Here is a 24,209-nt window from a genome sequence, read left to right as displayed (position 1 = left end):
CGGAAGGGTGGGGAAGGAGCGACAAGGGAATATGCAGAGGCAGGCGTTTTTAAAAATAACCCACACACCAAAGTCACCTTTCCCTCTAGAGTTAGAAATCCTAGGTTCAGTTCTCAACTTCATCGCTTACCTCAACTTCTTCAGTCATAAAATGGACACAATAATATTATCCATCCCATAAGGTTGTTGTGAGCTTTAAATGAGTTAATGCATACAGTGTGCTAGAACAGTCGTTCTCAAACTTGAGCATGCATCGGATAATCTGGAGGCCTTGTTGTGACGCAGATTGCTGTGCCCCACCCTCTGATTCTGTATGTCTGGGGTGGGCCCTAAGAACGTGCCTTTCTAACACGTTCCCAGGAAATGCCGACGCTGCTGGTCTCTAGACCACACTTTGAGAGCTGTCGGCTTGGAACTTGGCTCCAGCACACAGTAAGAATTCTGGAAGTGTTACATGCTCTATGAATATCACCACCATCATCATCATCACCACCACCACCACCCATAGTATCGTCTACCTGATGGCTTCTTACCCTTCAACACTCAGCTCAGAGGCTACTACCTCTCAGTAGTTTTCCCAAATCCCCACCCACCTGAAACAGAACTGACTCTTCCCTCACCTGGGCTCCCCAGCACTTTGTGTACAGAGCAGCACATCACCTGATGGACCCTGCCTGAGAGTCGTTGGTCTGCAGGTCCTTTGCCCCATCTCCCCCCATCTCCACCCCCAGTGGACCATAAGGAGCTCTGTCAGGGCAGGGCCATTTCCTATTCATCCCTGTTTCCCCAACTCACAGCACACAGCCTGGCACATAGGAGGAACTCAAAATATGTTTATTAAAACTAACCTCAGTTTAACAAAAGTACTCACTTTCTCAGGTGATACCTTCATTCTGGCCAAATACATTTTTAATATTTTAATGTCATTCTGACAAGAATATACCTCTACAAATTACAGCAACAAATTTAAATTTCTACAGACAAGATTGGATATCTGACACCTACTTTGCCCCAAACCCTATTTTCTATTAAATTACAAGCTTTTACCAAAACATCGCACAGTCTGGATTCAGGGTTAATCAGAAGGTGTTACAAAAAGACACACATATTTTGAGTTCAGAACCACACTGAGTCCCTAACTCTCCTGGGCCCTAACTTTCTCGTGTGTGAGCGCACTGTCAGGGGCCTTGGCAGCACTGCTATGAGCAATAACGGGCCTCAGCATAGCCTGGAACAAAGGACAACCCCAACCAGTTCCCTTCTTTTCCTTCTTGCTAGGGAGTTGTATTTTTTTGGTTCTCGTCATTTCTACATATTCCAGGGACAACCTCATTACTGAAAACATCCGTTAAAATGATTGAAAACTCAACCAGAAGTACCTCAGCATATTGTTCTTTATGTGCTGTGAGCTCATCTCTTAATTGAAGAATTCCACAATTTGTCTTTTAAATAGAAAACGTCCCATTAGCTGTAGCTAGAACCCAAGGTGTCCTGACTGCGAATCCAGTACTGAGGGAATGAGAGACAGGACCAGCTGGGAGGCTGTTTGGGGGATATAAAGAGGACCAAGGCCTAGGGACAGTGGCTCTGGGAATGAACAGAAAGGGACAGTTTGAAAGACATTTTGCAAAAATCAGTGGAATTCTGTGACAGCTGAGACTAGACACTAAAGAGAAAAGGCAGGAGAAGAATCAGAGACGCCTTGAGCAATTGTTCAGACCCGGGTTCCACACTGCACTTCCCACACAAAGAGGGCATGATACATTTTTATATTAGTGGAGAGAAAATTATAGAGCGATTGCTCCTGAAAAGAACCAGAAACCCGGGGCCAGCCTGATGGCGCAAGCAGTTGGGTGCGCCTGCTCTGCTGCGGCAGCCCGGGGTTCGCCAGTTCAGATCCTGGGCGCACACCAATGCACCACTTGTCAGGCCATGCTATGGCAGCATCCCGTGTAAAGTGGAAGAAGATGGGCATGGATGTTAGCCCAGGGCCAGTCTTCCTCAGCAAAAAAAAAAAAAAAAAAAAAGAGGATTGGCAGATGTTAGCTCAGGGCCGATCTGCCTCACACACACACAAAAAGAACCAGAAACCCAATTTCCTATCTCTAAAGCTTGAGGATTGCTTTCAAACCCATGCATTTGGGAAAATGCTTTACAGATAAAAAGTATTAATGTTACTCTCAGTGCAGAAGCAGTTGTCTGGGTGATCAAGAACCTACTTTTCAATCTCCTGCTCTCTGAAGGCCCACTCCTTCCTCTCCATCACATTCATCATCCTCCTCCTCTTCTCAAACTGGGAGGTGTCACTCAGAGAGGGAAGAGTGGCTTCCCAAGCACGCTTCTCCCGGGCACGTTCTATCATCTCTACCTCAGCTTGACCTGCTGGGAGACCTCGACCTGGAGGGTGAAGCAAAAGACTTTAGAAACATGTAGACAAACCATGTACGTACCAGTATTTAATTTACTCCTGTTTAGTTCCTTTCCTCTTTAAATTCAAGGGTTAAAACAGTATGAAATGATATTAGGAAATATCTCCAGATGTGCCTCACAGCTTGTGCACTGCACTGCCTCTTGTTAGTAATTCAGCCAGAAGACACTGTAGTTGCATGTAAAATGCTAGAAAGTATTTGAAGAATATTATGTGACTGCTGAATAATCACACCTTGCAATGCCCTGTATCGGACAAATCTATATTTTGAAATACAAAGAAATATCAAAGTAACTTGCAGAAGGTCACTGCTGGTCAGTGGTGGAAATCAGGATTTGAACGTGGCAATCTGACTCTTGTGGTCTTATGCACTACACTATATTCCCTCTCTAACAAAACAAATATGAAACAAAAATAAACTACACAGACAAGCCCACAGCTAACATCATAACCACAGCTAACAACAGTGAAAGGCTAAAAGCTTTTCCTCTAACATCAGGAACAAGACAAGTGTGCTCACTTTCACCACTCCTATTCAAAATAGTCCTGGTAGTCCTAGCCAGAGCAATCACGCAAGAAAAAGAAATAAAAGGCATCCAAACCAGGAAGGAAGTAAAACTGTCTCCGTTTGCAGATGACATGATATATAGAAAACCCTAAAGACTCCATCAGAAAACTGTTAGAACTAATAAATGAATTCAGTAAAGCTGCAGGATACAAAATCAACATACAAAAATTAGTTGTGTTTCTATACACTAACAATGAACTATCTAAAACAGAAATAAAGAAAACAATCCCATTTACAATAGCATCAAATATAATAAAATACTTAGGAATAAATTTAACCAAGGAGGTGAAATATCTGTACACTGAAAGCTATAAGACATTAATGAAGGAAATTAAGGAAAACACAAACAAATGGAAAAATATCCCATGTTCATGGACTGGAAGAATTAATATTGTTAAAATGTCTATACTACCCAAAGCTATCCACAGATTCAATGCAATCCATGTCAAGATTCCAATTGGTATTTTTCACAGAAATAGAAAAAACAATCCTAAAATCCACATGGAACCATAAAAGATCCCAAATAGCTGAAGCAATGTTGAGAAAAAAGAACAAAGCTAAAGGCATCACACTTCTTGATTTCAAAGCTATAGTAACGAAAACAGTATAGTACTGGCATAAAAATAGACACATAGGCCAATGGAACAGAAGCAAGAGCCCAGAAATAAATCCTCGCATATACAGTCAACTAATATTTGACAAGGGAGCCAAGAATACTCAACAGGGAAAAGATAGTCTCTTCAATAAACGGTGCTGGGAAAACTGTATATTCACATGCAAAAGAATGAAACTGGATCCCTATCTTACACGACTCACAAAAATTAACTCAAAATGGATTAAAGACTTAAGTGTAAAACTCCTAGGAGAAAACATAGGGGAAAAGCTCCTTGATATTGGTCTTGGCAATGAGTTTTTGGATATGACACAAAAAGTACAAGCAACAAAAGAAAAAATAAACAAAAGGGACTACATCAAACTAAAAAGCTTCTGAACAGCAAAAAAAAAAAAAAAACCATCAACAAAATAAAAAGGCAACCTACAGAATGGGAGAAAATAATTTCAAACCATGTATCTGATAGGGACTAATATCCTAAATATATTAGGAACTCATACAACTCAATAGCAAATAACAAACAATGCGATTAAAAAATGAGCAGAGAATCTGAATAGACATTTTTCCAAAGAGGACATACAAATGTCCAACAGGAACACGGAAAGGTGCTCAACATCACTAATCATCAGGGAACTGCAAATCAAAACCACAATGAGATATCACCTCACACCTGTTAGAATGGCTGTTACCAACAAGACAAGAGATAACAAGTGCTGGGAAGGATGTGGAGAAAAGGGAACCCTTGTGCACTGTTGGTGGGAATATAAATTGGTGCAGCCACTGTAGAAAACAGTATGGAGGTTCCTCCAAAAATTAAAAATAGAACTACCATATGACCCAGCAATTCCACTTCTGGATATATATCTAAAGGAAAAAAATCACTATCTCAAAGAGATATCTTCACCCAATGTTCATTGCAGCATTATTTAGAATAGCCAAGACATGGAAACAACCCAAATGTCCATTGACAGATGAATGGATAAAGAAAATGTGAGACAGACAGACAGATAGATAGAGACACACACACACACATATATGTATAAATATTATTCAGCCATAAAAAAGAAGGAAATTCTATCATTTGTGACAACATGAATAAAACTTGAGGGCATTACGCTAAATAAAATGTCAGACAGAAAAAGACAAATACTACACGATCTCACTTATAACTGGAATCTAAAAAAACCAAATTCATAGAAACAGAGAATAGACTGGTCATTGCCAGGGGCAATGGAGTGGGAGAAATGGATGAAAGTGATCAAAGGGTACAAACTTTCAGTGATAAGATAAATAAGTTCTGGAGATCTAATATTCTGGAGATCTAATGTACAGATCTATAGTTAACAATACTGTATTGGATACTTGAAAGTTGCTAAGAGAGTAGATCTTAAATGTTCTTGCCACACACAAAAAAATGGTAACTATGTGAGGTGATGGATGTGTTAACTAATCTTATTGTGGTAATCATTTCACAATATATATGTATATCAAATCATCACGTTGTACACCTTAAACTTACACAATGTTATATGTCAATTATATCTGGATAAAGCTGGGAAAAAATGAACTATACATAAACAAAATATAGTATTGTTTTTTATTTAATATTTACATACGTATATTTTACTATAGGTATCATTGGGCATCTTGGTTTTTTACTCAACTTTGTTTTGAGGACCTAGCCATACTGATACACAGATATCTAATTTCATTCTTCCACTGTAGGCATCTACCACAATTTAAGCTATCTTCTCAAACTGACATTTAGATTGCTTCTAATTTTTTGACTGCACATAATAATGCTGCTACAAACATCCTTGTACTGGTCTCATTATGCCTATATGTGAATTTCTCTACGATCCTTCAAAGAATCTAGAGTTTAGCAGCTAGATCATAAAATATGGTCATTTTAAGTTTTTCTGGATATTGTCAAGTTTGCCTCCGGAAGTATATTTTTGCTCAAGCCTTCTTAGATTCCCCTGATCCTCTCCCACAGTCTATGCTTCCTCACATCCTCCCACATTGCTTCTGCTTAATCTCAGCTGCTCTTTGCAGTCCTTAGAAATATTTAGTAGTTCACAGATTATTTATATATATATATATTTTTTTAGTTTCGCTGAAAATGGAATTTGTGGGAGTTGTGTTGTTCTTGTTGCTTTTGTATAATTTCTGGGAAGAGGAGAGGAACGATGCTGACTTACGTAGGCACGGCTATATTGGGAGCAGGGATTTGAATCAGAATTGCTTGAAGGTATAAAATATTTGGGGAAGAAATAATATCTATGAAGCACGTCTTCCCATTTATAAACATGGTGAGCCTCTCTTTTTACCAAATCTTTGTTTATGTGCTTAATGAACAATCTATATTTTTCTCCATAAATGCCTTGCACATGTTTTTATTAAGTGATTTCCTGGGTACTTTGTTAATTGCTGCTATGAAGAATATGATTTTTTTCAATAATATTTCTAATTAGATATTTCCCATATATAGGAAAGCTACTGATCTTTGTATATGCCAATTTCATAATCAGCTACCTTGTTGAACTCAAGTTCTTAGTTCTGATAATTTGTTATTTCATTTGATTTTTTAAACGAGCACATTGTCTGCAAATAAAGACAGTTTTGCTGCTTCTTTCTAATTCTCATAGCTCTTTCTTTTTTTTCCTCTTACTGCATTGACTCAGTATTTCTCAAGCAGGGTGCTGTTATGGCCATACTGGGCACACGATTATTTGTTGTATGGGACTGCCCCACGAAGGACAGGATGTTTAGTATCCATGCCAGCCCACCACAAACCGCATCCCATGTGCTAAACGCCAGGAGCACTTCCTAATCGTTACTACATAAGAAAATGCCAGCCATGTTTCCAAACGTCCCTGGGGTCACAGCCCAGCTTAATAAGCTCTGGGCTAGGATCGTCCCTGCATTGCTAAATAATAGTGGTGGTGATGGGATCATTGTGTTTCTCTTTACTTTAAGTGTAAAGCTTCTAAAGTCTCACCTTTAGTATTATGTTTATTGAAGGCTGTGATAGATACCTTTATTAAGTTACTAAAATTTCCTTCTTATCCCAGAAGTAAAATTTCCTTCTGATTATATCATGAATGAATGCTGAATGTTATCAAATACTTTTTCTGGATCTATTGAAGCATTTTTCCTACACTTTCTCTTAAAATAATAAATTATATTGGTTGGTTTTCTGATATTGTACTAAACTTGAATCTATGTGATTAACCCACTTGGTTATAATAAGTCATCTTTTTAGAATACTGCAAGAGTTGATTGCTGGTGTCTTATTTAGAATTTTTGCATTTTCTCCATATGTGAGATGGGCCTGTAATTTTCCTTTCTAGTACTATCCTGATTCAGTTTTCAAATCAAGGCTATACTAGCTTCATAAAATGAATAAATTAACGCTTATTCTCGCTTTCTCTTTCTGGAAGAATTTGCATAAAACTGAGCGTATTTGTTCCTTGAAGGAGTGGTAAACTTACCTGTGAAACCGTTTAGGCCTACTGCTCTTAAAAGGGTTTTTTTTCCTTTACCAAGTCAATATCTATAGTTATTCTTCTGCTCAGGTTTGCTATTTCTTCTTGAAACCAACTTGGTCATTTATATTTTCTTTGAAAATTGTATAATTTATCTAAGTTATAAAATACAGGGCAGAAGATAGGCACAGCCTTCTCTTACAGTTCTTAAACACTTTACTCTGTAGTTATATCCCCTCTCAACCTTAATACTCTTTATTTGCGTATTCTATCTTTGGCCTTGATGTTTCCTACAAGAGGTTTGTCTACATTATTCATCTCTACCCAAAAAATTACTTTACGGTCCTAATGACCATTTCTTTTGCCTTTTAAAGATCTATTTTATTAATTTCTAATTTAAATTTTATTATTCACTTAAGTTGTGAAGATTAAGTAGGTTAAAAATGTAGAGCACAGGGTCGGCCCGGTGGCGCAAGTGGTTAAGTGCGCGTGCTCCGCTGCGGCGACCCGGGGTTTGCCGGTTCGGATCCTGGGCGCGGACCGACGCACTGCTTGGCAAGCCATGCTGTGGCGGCGTCCCATATAAAGTGGAGGAAGATGGGCACGGATGTTAGCCCAGAGCCAGTCTTCCTCAGCAAAAAAAGAGGAGGATTGGCAGATGTTAGCTCAGGGCTGATCTCCTCACAAAAAGAAAAAAAAATGTAGAGCACTTCATGAATAGGCAGCCCAGCAGCTGGGAAAAAATATTTGCCAACTATACATCCGACAAGGGACTAATCTCCATAATATATAAAGAACTCACACAACTAAACAACAAAAAAATAAATAACCCGATCAAAAAATGGGCAGAGGAAATGAACAGACACTTCTCCAAAGAAGATATACAGATGGCCAACAGGCACATGAAAAGATGTTCAACATCACTAATCATCAAGGAAATGCAAATCGAAACCACACTAAGATATCATCTTACACCCCTGAGAACAGCAATAATCACCAAGACAAAAACAACAAATGCTGGAGAGGCTCTGGAGAAACGGGAACCCTAATCCACTGCTATTGGGAATGCAAACTGGCACAGCCTCTATAGAAAACAGTACAGAGATTCCTCAAAAAATTAAAAATAGAAATGCCTTATGATCCAGCTACCCCACTACTGGGTATCTACCCAACGAACCTGAAATCAACAATCCAGAGAGGCTTATGCACCCCTATGTCCACTGCAGCATTATTCACTATAGCCAAGAAGTGGAAGCAACCCAAATATCCCTCGACTGATGACTGGATAAAGAAGATGTGGTGTAGGGCCGGCCCCGTGGCTTAGCAGTTAAGTGCGTGTGCTCCGCTGCTGGCGGCCCAGGTTCGGATCCCGGGCACGCACCGACGCACTGCTTGTCCGGCCATGCTGAGGCCGCGTCCCACGTGCAGCAACTAGAAGGATGTGCAGCTATGACATACAACTATCTACTGGGGTTTTGGGGGAAAAAAATAAATTAAAAAAAATTTAGGAAAAAAAAAAAAAGAAGATGTGGTGTATATATATATACAATGGAATACTACTCAGCCATAAAAAAAAGACAAAATTGTCCCATTTGCAACAACATGGATGGACCTGGAGGGTATTATATTAAGTGAAATAAGCCAGAAAGAGAAAGACAAACACTGCATGATTTCATTCATATATGGAAGATAAACCAACACACGGGCAGATAGAACTGTTTGGTGGTTACCAGGGTCAAGGGGCTGGGGGGTGGGCACGAGGGGTGAAGGGAAGCATTTATATGGTGACTGACAAACAATAATGTACAACAAAAATGTCACAATGAAGAAAAAAATGTAGAGCACTTGGAACAGTTCTTGGCACATATTTAGCACTCAATTTTTTTTCTTAATGCTCACAGCGTCAACCTTTTTCACTGTTATTATTTTTCACTTATTTTTATGTAAACTTTTTATGCAGAAAGGTACACAAATGAACATCCCACATAACCAGCACTCAGATCAAGGAACAGAATACTACCAGAACTCTGGATTGCCCATCATGCTCCCTCCCAGTGTCTACCTGCCTCAAGGATATCCACCATCCTGATTCCTAACACATTGATCTAGTTTTGATAGGTTTTGAGCTTTATATAACTGGAATCAAAGTGTAGGTACTCTTTTGTGTCTTACTCTTTTGCTCAGAATTATTTGAGAATTATTTGAGATTCACCCCTGCGGTTACAGGTAGCTGTACTTTCACTCTCATTACTATATAGTATCCCATTGTGTGACTACACTACATCACATCCATCCATTCTACAGTTGATGGACATCTGGGTTGTTTTCAGTTTGGAGTTATTATGAATAGTGCTGCTATGAACATTGTCGCACCTGTCTTTTGGAGTATATACATACATATTTCTGTTAGTAGAACTAAGTACTCACTTTTCTTTAGTATAACAAGGGATGAAATTCCTGGGTCATAAGTATAAGTGTGTTCAGCCTTAGAAGACACTACCAAACGGTTTTCAAAAATTGGTTATAATATACACATGTAGTATAAGAAATTCTCTTTGCTTCAAATCCTTGTCACCACTTGGTAATGACACTCTTTTTAAGATTAGCTATTCTGGTATGTGTGTAGTAGTATCACACTGAGGTTTTAATCTGTATTTCCCTGATGACGAATCAAGTTGAACACTGTTTCATATGTTAATTGGCCATTTGAAAACCCTTTTTATTAAGTGCCTGCTCACATCATTTGCTCATTTTTCTATTGGGTTGTCTTTTTCTTACTGATTTGTAGACTTTCTTTATGTGTTCCAGTTATGAGTCTTCTGTCATACGGCTATTGCAAATATCTTCTCCCAATCTGTGGCTTGCCTTTTCACTATCTTAATGTGTTTTGTGGTGAATAGAAGTTCTTAATTTTAATGTGATCTAATTTCTCGTTTTTCCCTTTATGGTTAGCATTTTTTTGTCCTCTAAATGAAATCTTTGCCTGCCCAAGGTCATGAAAATATTCTCTCATGTTTCCTTCTAAAAATTTTATTGTTTAACCTTTCACATTTAGATATCTGTAATTGATTTTGGTTTGTGGTGTGAGGTAGGAATTGAGAGTCATTTTTTTCAAGATGACTATCTAATTGACTCAGCACCATTTATTGAAAAGATTATTGTTTTCCTATTGTACTGCAGTGTCATCTTTGTCTTAAGTCAGATGATATTTATCTGTGGATTAATATCTGGACTCTCTATTTTGTAACAGTGATCTATTTGTCTATCTTTGAGAATATTCCACACTGTTTAATTATTACAGCTTTATAGTAGATCTATATGCGGTAGTGGATATTGCTCTGTTTCTTCCTCACATTTGCCTTGGCTACTTTTGACCCTTTCACATTTCCATATTAATTTTAGAATGAGGTTACCAATTCACACACACACACATACGCAAACCTGTTGGGTTTTTTACTGGGACTGCATTGAGGTAGGAATCAGAATCAAAGTTTATTTTTTGCATATGGATATCTAATTGTTTCATCACCATTTATTGAACAGGCCTCCTTTTCCCCACTGAATTACAGCAGCATCTTTCTCATAAATCAAACGACTATAAGGATGGACCGAGGAATCCAATCTTTACTACGAGTAAGGATTTGTCCATTTCTGTTTGTGAGTCAATCAATTTTTGCTTTATATATTTAAGTCTATGTAGGGTACACACAAGTTCATGACAGATATATCTTCTGGTGGGTTGCTCCTTTTATGATCATTACACATCCTTCATTGTCCCTTTTAATGTTTTTCAGATAAACTTTGGTCTAATAACACTGTTACACCAGCTTTCTTTGGGTTAGCTTTTGGTATATTTTTCTGCCCCTCTATTTTCAAAGTTTCAATGCCATTTTCTAAGCAGCAAGCTGTTTTTGCTGGGTTTTTATTATTCCAATCCAAGAATGTCTTTTTTGTGTATGTGAGGAAGATTGGCCCTGAGCTAACATCTATGCCAATCTTCCTCTACTTTGTATATGGGAGGCCACCACAGCATGGCTTGGTGAGCAGTGTGTAGGTCCGCGCCGGGATCCCAAACTGCAAACTCCGGGCTGCGGAAGCGTAGCGTGCTAACTTAACTACTATGTCACCAGGCCAGCCCCAAAAGAATGTCTTTTAATAGGCAAAAAAAAAAAAGTCACTTTTATGTATTTTGATTATTAAAATATTTGGACATTTTTCTGACATTTTACTATGTATTTTCTATCTACTATGGTTTTTCTTTGCTTTCCCCCCCCTTTTCTGCTTTCTGTTATTTCGTCTTTTTCCTCTCTACCAACCTGAAATAATATATTTCTCCATTTTTTTAGAGGTTTCCCATAAATTTTTTAACTTAGAAATTTCCACTCATGGTTTTCCAATAAAGTCTAAAGCTAATTAATATCTCTCTCACCTTCCAAAAGGAAATAGAATTTTGGTAAGCTTTACTCTTATTTCTTCCCCAACGCCGACACTCATGAGGTGGTTCTTGAACCAGGTGCATCACCATCACCCGAGAGCTTATTAGAAATGCAAATACTTGGCCCTTTCTCAGACCTAATAAAGCAGAGTCTCTGGGGTGGGGCCAGGAATCAGTGTTTTAACAAGCTCACCCGGTGATTCTCATTCACGCTAAAGCTTGAAAAGCACTGCTCTAGAGCAGAGTCAGCACGATTTCTCTGGAAAGGGCCAGCGAGTAAACATGTTAGGCTTCATGGGCCATAGAGTCTGTTTCAATTCTGTCACTGAAACAAATGAGAGTGGCTGTGTTCCAATAAAACCCTATGTAAGGTCAGTGAAATTTTAATTTCATATAATTTTCACATCACAAAATAGCAGAATTTTTCCTTCCATTTTAAAATGTAAAAACCATCCTTAGCTTGCAGGCCATGTAAAAAAAGGCAATAGGCCAATCTGGCCTGTGGACCATAGTTTACCAATCCTTATCTAGGGTTTTAGTACCTGCTTTAAAAAGAAAAAAAAAAAAAGAAATTATCATTTCTAGAAATTCAACACTTTAAAATTTTAATTACTTATTTTTCTCTTTTTGCTCACCATGTTCTTAAACCTTGCTTCTTCCTTTTGGGTTCATTTTTCTTCTTGTTGAAGTATGTCCTTTAATTCTTCTTTTATTCAAACTAATTGCTAACATTTATAGAATGCTTATTTACATGCTAGGCACTGGTCTAAGCACATTACATAAATGAATGTACTTAATCTTTACAATATCCTATGAGATAGATGTTTTTATTATGTATGAAAATGTCTTTATTTCACCTTCACTCCTGAATAATAGTTTGGCTGGTAAAAGAATTCTAGGTTTGCAGGGCCGGCCCTGTGGCTTAGCGGTTAAGTGCGTGCGCTCCGCTACTGGCGGCCCAGGTTCGGAACCCCGGGCGCGCACCAACGCACAGCTTCTCTGGCCATGCTGAGGCCGCGTCCCACATACAGCAACTAGAAGGATGTGCAGCTATGACATACAACTATCTACTGGGGCTTTGGGGAAAAAAAAAAAGGAGGAGGATTGGCAATAGATGTTAGCTCAGAGCCAGTCTTCCTCAGCAAAAAGAGGAGGATTAGCATGGATGTTAGCTCAGGGCTGATCTTCCTCACAAAAAAAAAAAAAAGAATTCTGGGTTTGCAATTATTTTCCTACACAACTTTAAAGGTAATGCTACAAAATTTCAATTTGGTTTTTGTTCCTTTGTGAGTAATCTGACTTTTCTTTCCAATCGCTTTTGCATTTTTTACCTTTTCTTTTCTTTTTTTTTTTTTGTGAGGAAGATTGGCCCTGAGCTAACATCTGCCAATCCTCCTCTTTTTGCTGAGGAAGACTGGCCCTGGGCTAACATCTGTGCCCATCTTCCTCCACTTTATATGGGACGCCGCCACAGCATGGCTTGACAAGCGGTATGTCGGTGCACGCCTGGGATCTGAACCGGCGAACCCCGGGCCGCCGCAGTGAAGCGTGCGCACTTAACTGTTTGCACCACCGGGCCGGCCCCTGAAGTTTTTTCTTTTTCCTGTATTACTAGGTATGAATTTTAAAAAATTTATCCTGCTTGGTACTCAATGGAATTTTTCAATCTGTGTGCTCATGTCTTTCTCCAGTTCTGGGAATTCTCAGCCATTATCTTTTCTTGCACTGCCTCCCCACCACTCTCTCTATTCTCAATTTCTGGATCTTATAATCTTACCCCCCATAGCTGTTCCCTTTTCTTTTCTCTCACTCCTCCTCTGTATGTTGCATTCTGGAATACTTGTTCCTTTAATCTTTCATTTCACTAATTTGCTCTTCAGCTTGGTCTATTCTACTACTGAGCTCACTTTATTTCAAACTTCATAGTTTTCCTTCCCAACGATTCCAATTGGCTCTTTTTCATAGCTCCCATTCTTGTTTTCATTGTTGCTATTTCCCCTTTATCTCTTTGAGGATATAAAAAGTACTTCCTAAGTCCTTTTCAGATTGCTCCATTGACTCTGTTAGTTTCAGGAATTTATTCTTCCATTTTCTGTACTTTTTGTGGCTCACTCCTGGTGTCTGTTTCTTAGATATTTTGTGATTCTTGGATTGAGATCATCTACAGATTTCTCTCAGGAGCACCCTGGGCAGTAGCACTCTTTGACTTGGCAAGAGGGACAGCTCTCCAGCCTCATTCTTTAGAGCCCTGCCCATCATCACAGGGTGAGGAGTCCAAGGGACTATGCCCACCTGGAGCTACTCCTACCCTTCGAGACCCTGGAATTCCTTGCACAAATGGCCCCAAGCCTGCTTCCAAAGTCTACATGGGCCTCCTCCCGGGATTCAGACTCCTGAGGGCAGACTATACGCTGCTGTTGGTTTAGCCTAAAGCCCAGGGTATGGCCCCGTGGTGGCTGTTTTCAGGGATGTGTGAACAGAGATTGGAAAAGCAAGGTGGGGTAACCACAGGCATGCATGTCAAGCCCCTCACGATGTGGAACAGAGCCCGAGTGGGAAGTGAAGAGGGCACGCCACAAGCCTCTCCCCTTGCTGCCACATTTCAGCATAGAATCCCCAGGAGTCTAAGAATTCTAAATTTAAACTTGTCCTTTCAACTTGTTACAAAGATATATTTGTAAAAATTACAGAATGTATTTTACTTAACAGATGTTAGCTTGATTTATAATTTTTAAACATCTTTACATATGGTATGTGGGCCTCCATTTGAATCTCAACCCAGGGCCTCACAAACCAGGGGGTAGGCCTGACTCATAGAGCTTTTTATTGACACTTCGATCTCAGAGCTGCCAGGGGCATGGCTCCAGATTAGGCTTTTTTTCCTAGTGAGGCATTGCTGAGCCCCTGCCTAGATCTCTTGCTTTAAAGGGCCTTGCTCTGGTGCCTCTGCAGCTCAATGCTAAGCCCATATCACACCAAAAGGCAAAGCCCAAGACCCCAGGCAGGAACACCTGACTCAGCTCTGGCTACGATCTTAGACTGGCAGGCACAGGGCTTCAGTCTCACCTGTGGGCAGGAGACTCTGCTTCCTCTAGTTCAGGCAGGTGACTCGGATCTGGCTCCCCACCATTCATAGTCCCTGCTTATCATCCTAGGCTCCCAGCTATTTGTTTCTTCTGGAAGAAGTCTCTATTTTCTTCCTTGTTTTTAAGTGTAGCTATGTGTTTACTAATTTTTTGTAATATATTTTTTATGTGTTCAGAGCAGAAGGAAAGGTTTCAGCATATTTTTAATCTGTCATCTAGGCCTGAGAGTAGAGCCTCCGCCTTAGATCATGGGTGTCAAGAATGCTTAACCTGGATGCATAAAGTGAGCCAGGAAACAAGAATCAAAACCAGAGCTCAGACATGAACATCTTCACTGCCTGTGATGCAGACTTGATCCAGCTATCCACTACAATGGGGAAACAAAAGTGATCTCATTTTAATAAAAATCATTACAGTGTATCAACTATCTCCACGACCTTGGAGGAGTCAGTCTCTCTGCTTCTCAGTTTCCCAACTACAACCAAGTGAGTTCAATAAGCTAATTTCTAATAATTTCTAAAGGCCCCTTCTCTTGACAATTTTTATAGTTTCACATAATATAGCCCTAGGCCAGATTTTATTGCATTCTAAGAGTGAATTTCTGAGCCTGAAAGATATTAGATTTCAGAGATAATATCAAAAGAAATCATCCAAATCATCCAATAAGGTATGTAAGAGAGATTTGATAAGTTGCAAGATATTTTGGCAAAATAAGATAATATTATTACATATGTTGGAATATGCATCCAGTATTGTACACACAAAAAAGGTTTATAAGTAAAGAAGGAGTATGGGTTGCTCAATGAAAAGGAGTTGATTCACTGGGAGAAACAGGGAGAGGAGGGAGGCCAGTAGTCAGCAAAGCAACAACAAAATTAAGCTGAAATATAACTTCAGTTTCAGGGACAGAGCACAATAAGCCTCCTTACAGTGAAAAGGGCATATCTCTCTTTGAACAAAACTATTATAAAACGTATGAGACTCTGAAACAGTTCTACTGAGCAAGACACTTTAAATAGCAACACTTTAAACCACAGTTGCCTCTGTGTGCGTCATTTCCAGGAACTCAATAGCATGCAGTTATCAGACTGCCATCTGCAAATATTCACAAGAATGACCAACTCACCCCAAGTCAGAGTGGCCAGGGTCAAGAGCTCAGGGATTGAGTCCTGACATACGACGTATTCTGGAGAATACGGATCTGTTTGAACTTCGGCATCCCGATAATCAGTCTGAGTGCTCACAGTACATTTTGAAGAGATGTGTTGGTACTTAGTAGAAGCAGGAGGAAAAGTATATGGCTCTGTCCTATAAGGGAAAATTATTTCAGATATTAAAACCTGATATGATCACTTAGGATACTATATAATCAAGTAGACATAAATTCTTGAGTTTCACTAAGTCCATTCCCCATTTAAACTTCGACAGGCACAGAGCTGTGAATCCAATGTAATCAGGATTATGTCCAATAATCTTGAGAGAATTTTCTTGTTATTCTCACCTCTGGCACGAAACTGAAGGGGCATAAAAATTTGAGTGTACTCACTAAAGCACCTGTTTATCTGTGTCTCATGGGCAGGCTTGTAGCATGAGCCATAAAGCGTAGATTCTAGGGTGTCATACAGTTACTTCTGAACCTGTTCGGAATTGCTACATTCCCTGGTTTCTTTCTTCTCTGCTTTTAGTTACACACCCAATTTTAGCTATTTCCCTCCAGAAATTCAGGAATAGAGAAAAAAGAAGACATGCTTTCTGATTTTAAAGAAAGCAAGCCTTTTTCTGGCTAGATAAATCAATCATAAACGCTGGGACCACTTGGTTAACCAGGTGGGGACCGGCCCGGTGGCGCAAGCAGTTAAGTGCGCGCACTCCACTGCGGCGGCCCGGGGTTCGCCAGTTCAGATCCCAGGCGCGCACCAATCCACTGCTTGTCAAGCCATGCTGTGGTAGCCTCCCATATAAAGTGGAGGAAGATGGGCACGGATGTTAGCCCACAGCCAGTATTCCTCAGCAAAAAAGAGGAGGATTGGCAGATGTTAGCTCAGAGGCGATCTTCCTCACAAAAAATTAGAAAATAAAAATACTTAACATAAAAATGAGGCTATAAAAGTACTAATAGGAAGCATAAGTAAATATTTATATCATCTTTGAGTGAAAGTCTTTTTAAGCATGGATCAAAAGCCAGAAACTATAAAAGGAAATGATCAATAGAATTGAGGCGAAGTTGAAACTTTTATACCTCAAAATATCATAAACAAAATTAAAATGTGAATGGTAAACTTGGAAATAGGTTTTGCAACATATATAATAAAAAGTTAAACAGGCTTTCTATATAAAAAGCCCTTGTAAATCAATAAGAGTTGAATTCCCACAGAACTGGGGAAAGGACAATTCATAAAACAAAAAGTCAAACTTCTAACAAACATGAAAAGATAATGAACATAATTAGTAATCAAAGAAAAGTAAATTAAAAGAGCAAAATGCTATTTTATTACATGTCACATAAGCACAGATTTTAAAAGACAAAGTATCTAGCATTGATGAAGTTGTGAAGAAATAGGCATTCTCATAAACTGCTGATGGAAATTCAAATAGGTACAACCTAACTAACAGGTAATTTATCAATATATATCAAACGCTTAAAATACCTTTTTTCCCCAGCAATTGTACTCCTGGCAATTTACTCTAGGAAATAATTGGACAAGTGTATAAAGACATATGCAAACACGTTCATAAAGTCTCCTTTATAAGAGTAAAAAATTACAAACTCTTTTTTAATGGCCAATTTTATTTTTAAAAATGGTTATACCTAAGTCATTAGGCATCAACCTTGGACACATTATTTTCTTCTTTGTTTTTTTCATTCTGGCTATTTTTAAATACAGAGAAAAAAATCTTAGATTAATTCACTTAAACATATGCCTACCCTTATACACAATTTTTATAACAATAAGTATGATAGCACATATGCTTTAACTTTTTAGTGCAGTGTTTTTTTCTTTTACTTTTGAGTTTGCCTCCCTCCAATCCCTTTTCCTTCCTATCCACTAATAGCAGTACCCTCTATATATAGAGAGAGAGATCTAGAATATACCCTAGATATATCCTTGAATTACATTTTGCTATATTTTTATCCAGACTTACTTTTCTACACTAACATATATATGTGTGTAAATATATACAAATACAGTGTTATTTTATTGTTTTACTAAAATGGAATATTATGAATACATTTTTGCATCTTGCTTTTTTGACTGACCAATACCTCACAGAAATCCTTCCCACTCTACTCATGTTGCTCTTTTTGTGAAAAAAAAAAAAAATTACAAACTTAAACGATCACGATCAATAGAAGAATTGTTTTAAAAATGGCACACCATGGGCCGGCCCTGTGGCTTGGTGGTTAAGTGCGCGCGCTGCAATGCTGGTGGCCCGGGTTCGGATCCCGGGTGCGCATTGAGGCACCACTTCTCCGGCCATCCTGAGGCCGAGTCCCACATACAGCAACTAGAAGGATGTGCAGCTATGACATACAACTATCTACTGGGGCTTTGGGGGGAAAAAATAAAATAAATAAAAAAAAAAAAAAAAAAAAAAAAAAATGGCACACCAATAATGGAATTTATGCAGCTATTTAAAGTAACAATGGGGGGCGGGCCCAGTGGTGCAAGCTGTTAAGTGCGTGTGCACTGCGGCCTGGGGTTCATCAGTTGGGATCCCGGCGCGCACCGACACACCGATTGGCGAGCCATGCTGTGGCGGAGTCCCATAGAAAGTGCAGGAAGATGGGCATGGATGTTAGCCCAGGACCAGTCTTCCTCAGCAAAAAAAGAGGAAGATTGGCAGATGTTAGCACAGGGCTGATCTTCCTCACACACAAAAAAGTAACAATGTAATCTATATTTATGAACATACAAAAATGTCCATGATTCAACGTAAAGTGAAAAAAAAGAACACTATAAGCCAGAATGTATAGTAAGAGTTCATTTTTATGTTTTTAGAAACTGTGCTTTTATGCATAGAAAAATGCCTAGATGGATATACAATAAAAAAATAACAGCAATGATTTCTGGAGAGTAAGATTACAGAGAGAATTTGTTTAAGCTTATAGTCTTCTGACTTTTCTAATTTTAACTAATTTTCTAAGTCTAGTTTTATTTTATTTAACTAAAATTTAACTAATTTTCTAACTTTATTTTAGCTGGACATGTACTACTTTTAAAATGATAAAAAAAAATAGCCATTTCCATTTAAAATAAAACATTTTTTCTAGTTAGTAGAAGAATTGGTTAAATTACATAAACAATAAATAACTAAAGATAATGGCAAAAAAGAAAAATATTAGAACTTTGAAAAACAGTGAAAAGCAATGGGAGGTACTTATATATGAGTATAACATACACAGCTAAGCTCTAAAAAAAGCACATTTCAAGCCAGTTGAAAAGAAGCACCTATTTGGAGGTTCCACCTGTGACGGAAGAGTACTTTACATTGTTTTTAACGATGAATTTCAGCAGTTGCTATGAATTTCTAACATATGTAGACAACATAGGTATTTATGGTTTCTTATGTTTTTGGCAGAAATTATTCTACTGTGAATATTCTAGTTGAGAAAATAACTTCAAATCAGCTTTATATCATCCAAGATCATATGAAATTTTATTATCACACTATTAGCTTGAATCAAGACAATACTGTTTTCCAAATTAAAGAATTACAAACTTGACCCATCTGATCAAATGTGCTAAGACTATGAGGAAGCCTAATGAATCCTTCTGCCTGAGCATTCTGATGACTTAGCATCCTTCCAGGCAGGTCAGAGGAGAGGATGCAAAGGAGGAATGCAGAGACAAAACTCCTATGGTAACTTCATACAGCTTCTTTCCTAACTAACTTTCTATTTTCTCCAACCTATTCATTTTTTCTCCATTTCAGTTCGTTTTAGGGGAGAGTAGAATGTCAATAAGAAAGAGCGATGATCTCTTCCCTTCCTCCTCCTCAGCCTCAATCAGGACCCAAAACCAGAAAGACCCCACATCTGCTCCGTTTGGCTTTGTCCTGGATCCCAACCTCAGGCAGGATCCTGGCTTTGGTATCCTTACAGCGGCCACTGCTGCTCTGTTCCCCCTTTCCAGGCCCTTCCTCCTCCACGATTGCCTAGGCACCAGGAGCATGCACTGTTTGCCAGAACCACAGTCTTCTAGATTTTCCCTTCCCACTCCAACAAAGCTACACACAACAGGGAGCTTCACAAAGCCAGCAAATCCCGCTCTGTTATTATGAACTCTATTGTATGTTTCTTTTAACACAATTTTTTTAGAGCAGTTTTAGGTTCACAGCAAAGTTGAAAGCAAGGTACAGAGATTTCCCATATTCCCCCTGCCCCCACATATGCATAGCCCCCCCCCCCCACTATCAACAACTCCCACCAGAGTAGTACATTTGTTACAATGAATGAATCTACACTGACATACCACAATCAGTCAAAGTCCATAGTTGACCTTAGGGTTCTCTCTTGGTGTTGCACAGTCTATGGGTTTGGTCAAATCCGTATAATGACATGTATCCACCATTATACTATCATACAGAGTATTTTCACTACCCTAAAAATTCTCTGTGCTCCTCCTATTCATCCCTCCTCCACTCCCCCAACCCCTGGCAACCAATAATCTTTTTATAATCTCTGTAGTTTTGCCTTTTCCAGAATGTCATATAGTTGGAATCATACTATAGGCAGCCTTTTCAGAATTGGCTTCTTTCACTTAGTAAAATGCATTTAAGGTTCCTCCATGTCTTTTCATGACTTGATAGCTCATTTCTTTCTAGCACTGAATAATATTCCATTGTCTGGATGTTCCACAGTTTATTTGTCTATTCACCTGCTGAAGGACATCTCAGTTGCTCTCAAGTTTTGGCATTTATGAATAAAGCTGCTATAAACATCTGTGTGCAGGTTTTTGTGTGGACATAAGTTTTCAGATCCTTTGAGTATATATCAAGGAGCCCGATTGCTGGATTGTATGGTACGAGTATGCCTAGTTTTGTAAGAAATCACCAAATTTTCTTCCAAAGTGGCTATACCATTTTGCATTCCCACAAGCAATGAATGCGAGTTCCTGTTGCTCCACATTTGGTGCTGTTAGTGTTCTGGATTTTGGCCATTCTAATGGGTGTGTAGTGGTATCTCGTTTTAATTTGAATTTCCCTGATGACATATGATGTGGAGCATCTTTTCATATGCTTATTTGCCATCTGTATATCTTCTTTGGTGAGGTGTCTGTTAAGGTCTTTGGCCCTTTTTAAAACTAGGTTGTTTGTTCTCTTATTGTTGAGTTTTAAGAGTTCTTTGCATATTTTGGATAACAGTCATTTACCGGATACAGTTGTCCATCAGTATTTTGCAGGAGATTGGTTCCAGGACTCCTCAGGGATACCAAAATCTGTGAATGCTAAAGTCCCTTATATAAACTTGTGTAGGATTTGCATATAACCTACGCACATCCTCCCATATACTTTAAATCATCTCTAGATTACTTATAATATCTAATACAATGTAAATAGTTGTTATACGCAACTGTTTAGGGAATGATGACAAGAAAAGAAAAGTCTGTATATGTTCAGTACAGATGCAACCATTGTAGGCCTTTTGATCCCTGGTTGGTTGAATCCACGGATGCAGAACCCACGGATACGGAGGGCCGACTATGTCTTTTGCAAATATTTTCTCCCAGTCTGTAGCTTATCTTCTCATTCTATTGACATGGTTTTTTGCAGAGCAGAAGTTTTTTAATTCAATGAAGTCCAGATTACCCATTATTTCTTTAATGATTCATGTCTTTGTTTAGTACCTAAAAAGTCATTGCCATACCCAAGGTCATCTAGGTTTTCTCTTATGTTATCTTCTAAGAGTTTTATAGTTTTGCATTCTACATTGAGGTCTGTGATCCATTTTGAGTTAATTATTTTTGTGAAGAGTGTAACGTCTGTGCCTAGATTCATTTTTTTTGCATATGGATACCCAGTTATTCCAGCACCATTTGCTGAAAAGCCTATCTTTGCCTCATTGTATTGCCTTTGTTCTTTCTGTCAAAGATCAGTTGATTATGTTTATGTGGGTCTATTTCTGGCCTCTCTATTTTATTTCATTGACCTATTTGTCTATTCTTTCCCCACTACCACACTGTCTTGATTACTACAGCTTTATGGTAGGTCTTGGAGTAAGGTAGTGTCAGTCCTCCAACTTTGTTCTTCTCCTTCAATATTGTATTGGCTATTCTGGGTCTTTTGCTTTTTCATATAAGCTTTAGAATCAGTTTATCAATATCCACAAAACAACTTGTGGAGATTTTGACTGAGATTACATTGAATCTACAGATCAAATTGGGGAGAACTGACATCTTGACATTTTGAGCCTTCCTATCCATGAACATGGACTCTCTCTCCATTTATTTAGTTCTGCTTTAATTTCTTTCATCAGTGTTTTCCAGTTTTCCTCATATAGATCTTGTACATATTTTGTTAGATTTGTATCTAAGTATTTCAGTTTTTTGATGCTAATGTAAATGTACTGTGTTTTTAATTTCAAATTCCACTTGTTAATTGCTGGCATATAGGAAAGCAATCAACTTTTGTATATTAACCTTGTATCCTGTAACCTTGCTATAATTACTTATTAGTTCCAGGAGGGGTTTTTTTGGTTAATTCTTTCTGATTTTCTACATAGATAAACATGTCATCTGCTAATGAAGACAATTTTATTTCTTCCTTCCCAATATACGTACCTTTCATTTCCTTATCTCATCTTATTGCAATAGCTAAGACTTCCAGTATGAAGATGAAAAGGAGTGGTGAGAGGGGACATCCTTGCCTTGTTCCTGATCCTAGTGGCAAAGCTTTGAGTTTCTCACCATTAAGTATAATGTTAGCTGTAGGTTTTTGTGTAGATATTCCTTATCAAGTTGAGCAAGTTCCCCTCTATTCCTAGTCTACTGAGAGTTCTTATCTTAAATGGGTATTGGATACTGTCAAATGCTTTTTATGCCTCTACTGACATAATCACGATTTTTTTTTTCTAGCCTATTGATATGATGGATCACATTAATTGATTTTTTTTTTTTAAAGATTTTATTTTATTTATTTTTTCCTCCCCAAAGCCCTAGTAGATTGTTGTATGTCATAGCTGCACCTCATTCTAGTTGCTGTATGTGGGACGCAGCCTCAGCATGGCGGGAGAAGCGGTGCGTCGGTGCACGACTGGGATCCGAACCCGGGCCGCCAGCAGCGGAGCACGCGCACTTAACCGCTAAGCCACGGGGCCGGCCCTGGTTCTTGTTTTCTGATCCACTCTGACAATATCTGTCTTTTAATTGGTGCACTTAGACCACTGATGGTCAAAGTGATAACTGATATAGTTGGATTAACATCTACTATATTTGTTACTGCTTTCTATTTGCTGCCCTTGTTCTTTGCTCCTATTTTGTCTTCCACTCCTTTGCTGCTTTTTGTGGTTTTAATTGAGCATTTTATATTATTCCATTTTCTCTTTATTAGCATATCAATAATACTTCTTTTTTTCCTTTTTTCCGTGATTGCCCTAGAGTTTGTAATATACATTTACAACTAATCCAAGTCCACTTTCAAATAACATTACATTGCTTCCTGGGGTGTGAATACCTTATACTAACAAAATAATCCTAATTCCTCCCATCCATCTCTTTATCATTGCTGTCATTCATTTCATTTATATACAAGCATACATAAGCATACATATATGTGTGTGTATATATATATACACACACACACATAAGATATATATATATGCATTCATAATCAAATACATTGTTGCTATTATTATTTTGAACAAACTGTCATCTGTTAGGTCAATTTAGAAAAACAAAAGTTTTTATTTTAACTTCACTTATTCATCTTCAATCTTCTTCTCTTTATGTAGATCCAAGTTTCTGACCTATATTATTTTCCTTCTCTCTAAATAACTTCTTTTAATATTTCTCATAAGGCAGGTCTACTGGCAACAAATTCCCTCAATTTTTGTTTGCCTGAGAAAGTCTTAATTTCTCCTTTACTTCTGAAGGATAATTCACAAGATACAGAACTCTAGGTTGATGTAGTTTTCTCTCAACACTTTAAATATTTCACTTCTCTATCTTCTTGCTTTCACGGTTTCTAAGTGGTCAGACATAATTGTTATCTTTGTCTCTCCATAGGTATTTTTTTCCTGTGACTTCTGTCAGAATTTTTTCTTTATCTTTGGTTTTCTTTAGTTTGAATATGATATGCCTCAGTGTAGCTTTTTGGGGGCATTTATCTTGCTTGGTGTTCTCTGAGCTTCCTAAACCTGTAGTTTGGTGTCTGACACTAATTTGGGGAAATTTTCAGTCATTATCCTTTCAAATATTTCATCTGTTCCTTTCTCTCTTTCTTCTCCTTCTGGTATTCCCATTACATGTATGTCACACTTTTGTAGTTGTCCACAGGTTCCGGATATTCTGTTCCTTTTTGTCAGTCTTTGTTCTCTTTGCTTTTCAGTTTTAGAGGTTTCTACTGATATATCCTAGCTCAGAGATTCCTTCT

The 24,209-nt window shown here is 38.3% G+C and overlaps 1 protein-coding gene across 4 annotated transcripts in view; it reads right to left on the bottom strand.

The window, feature by feature from the left end:
• CFAP91 (cilia and flagella associated protein 91) overlaps positions 1-24,209 on the bottom strand; it is a 66,910-nt gene that overhangs the window by 31,490 nt on the left and 11,211 nt on the right. For all 4 annotated transcript variants that reach the window (XM_014792219.2, XM_087439657.1, XM_087439658.1 and 1 more), the window contains exons 6-7: positions 15,745-15,926; positions 2,220-2,397 (exon numbers count right to left, since the gene is read on the bottom strand). In XM_014792219.2, the coding sequence (XP_014647705.1) occupies positions 2,220-2,397; positions 15,745-15,926 (360 nt within the window). The remainder of the gene's footprint in view (positions 1-2,219; positions 2,398-15,744; positions 15,927-24,209) is intronic.

The sequence above is a fragment of the Ceratotherium simum genome, chromosome 15 (genome assembly GCF_057802395.1).
Source record: "Ceratotherium simum simum isolate JZ-2026a chromosome 15, ASM5780239v1, whole genome shotgun sequence".
In the NCBI taxonomy this organism is placed as follows: Eukaryota; Metazoa; Chordata; class Mammalia; order Perissodactyla; family Rhinocerotidae; genus Ceratotherium; species Ceratotherium simum.
Note: the sequence above shows the minus strand (reverse complement) of the source record. Positions and strands in the feature narration are given on the sequence as shown.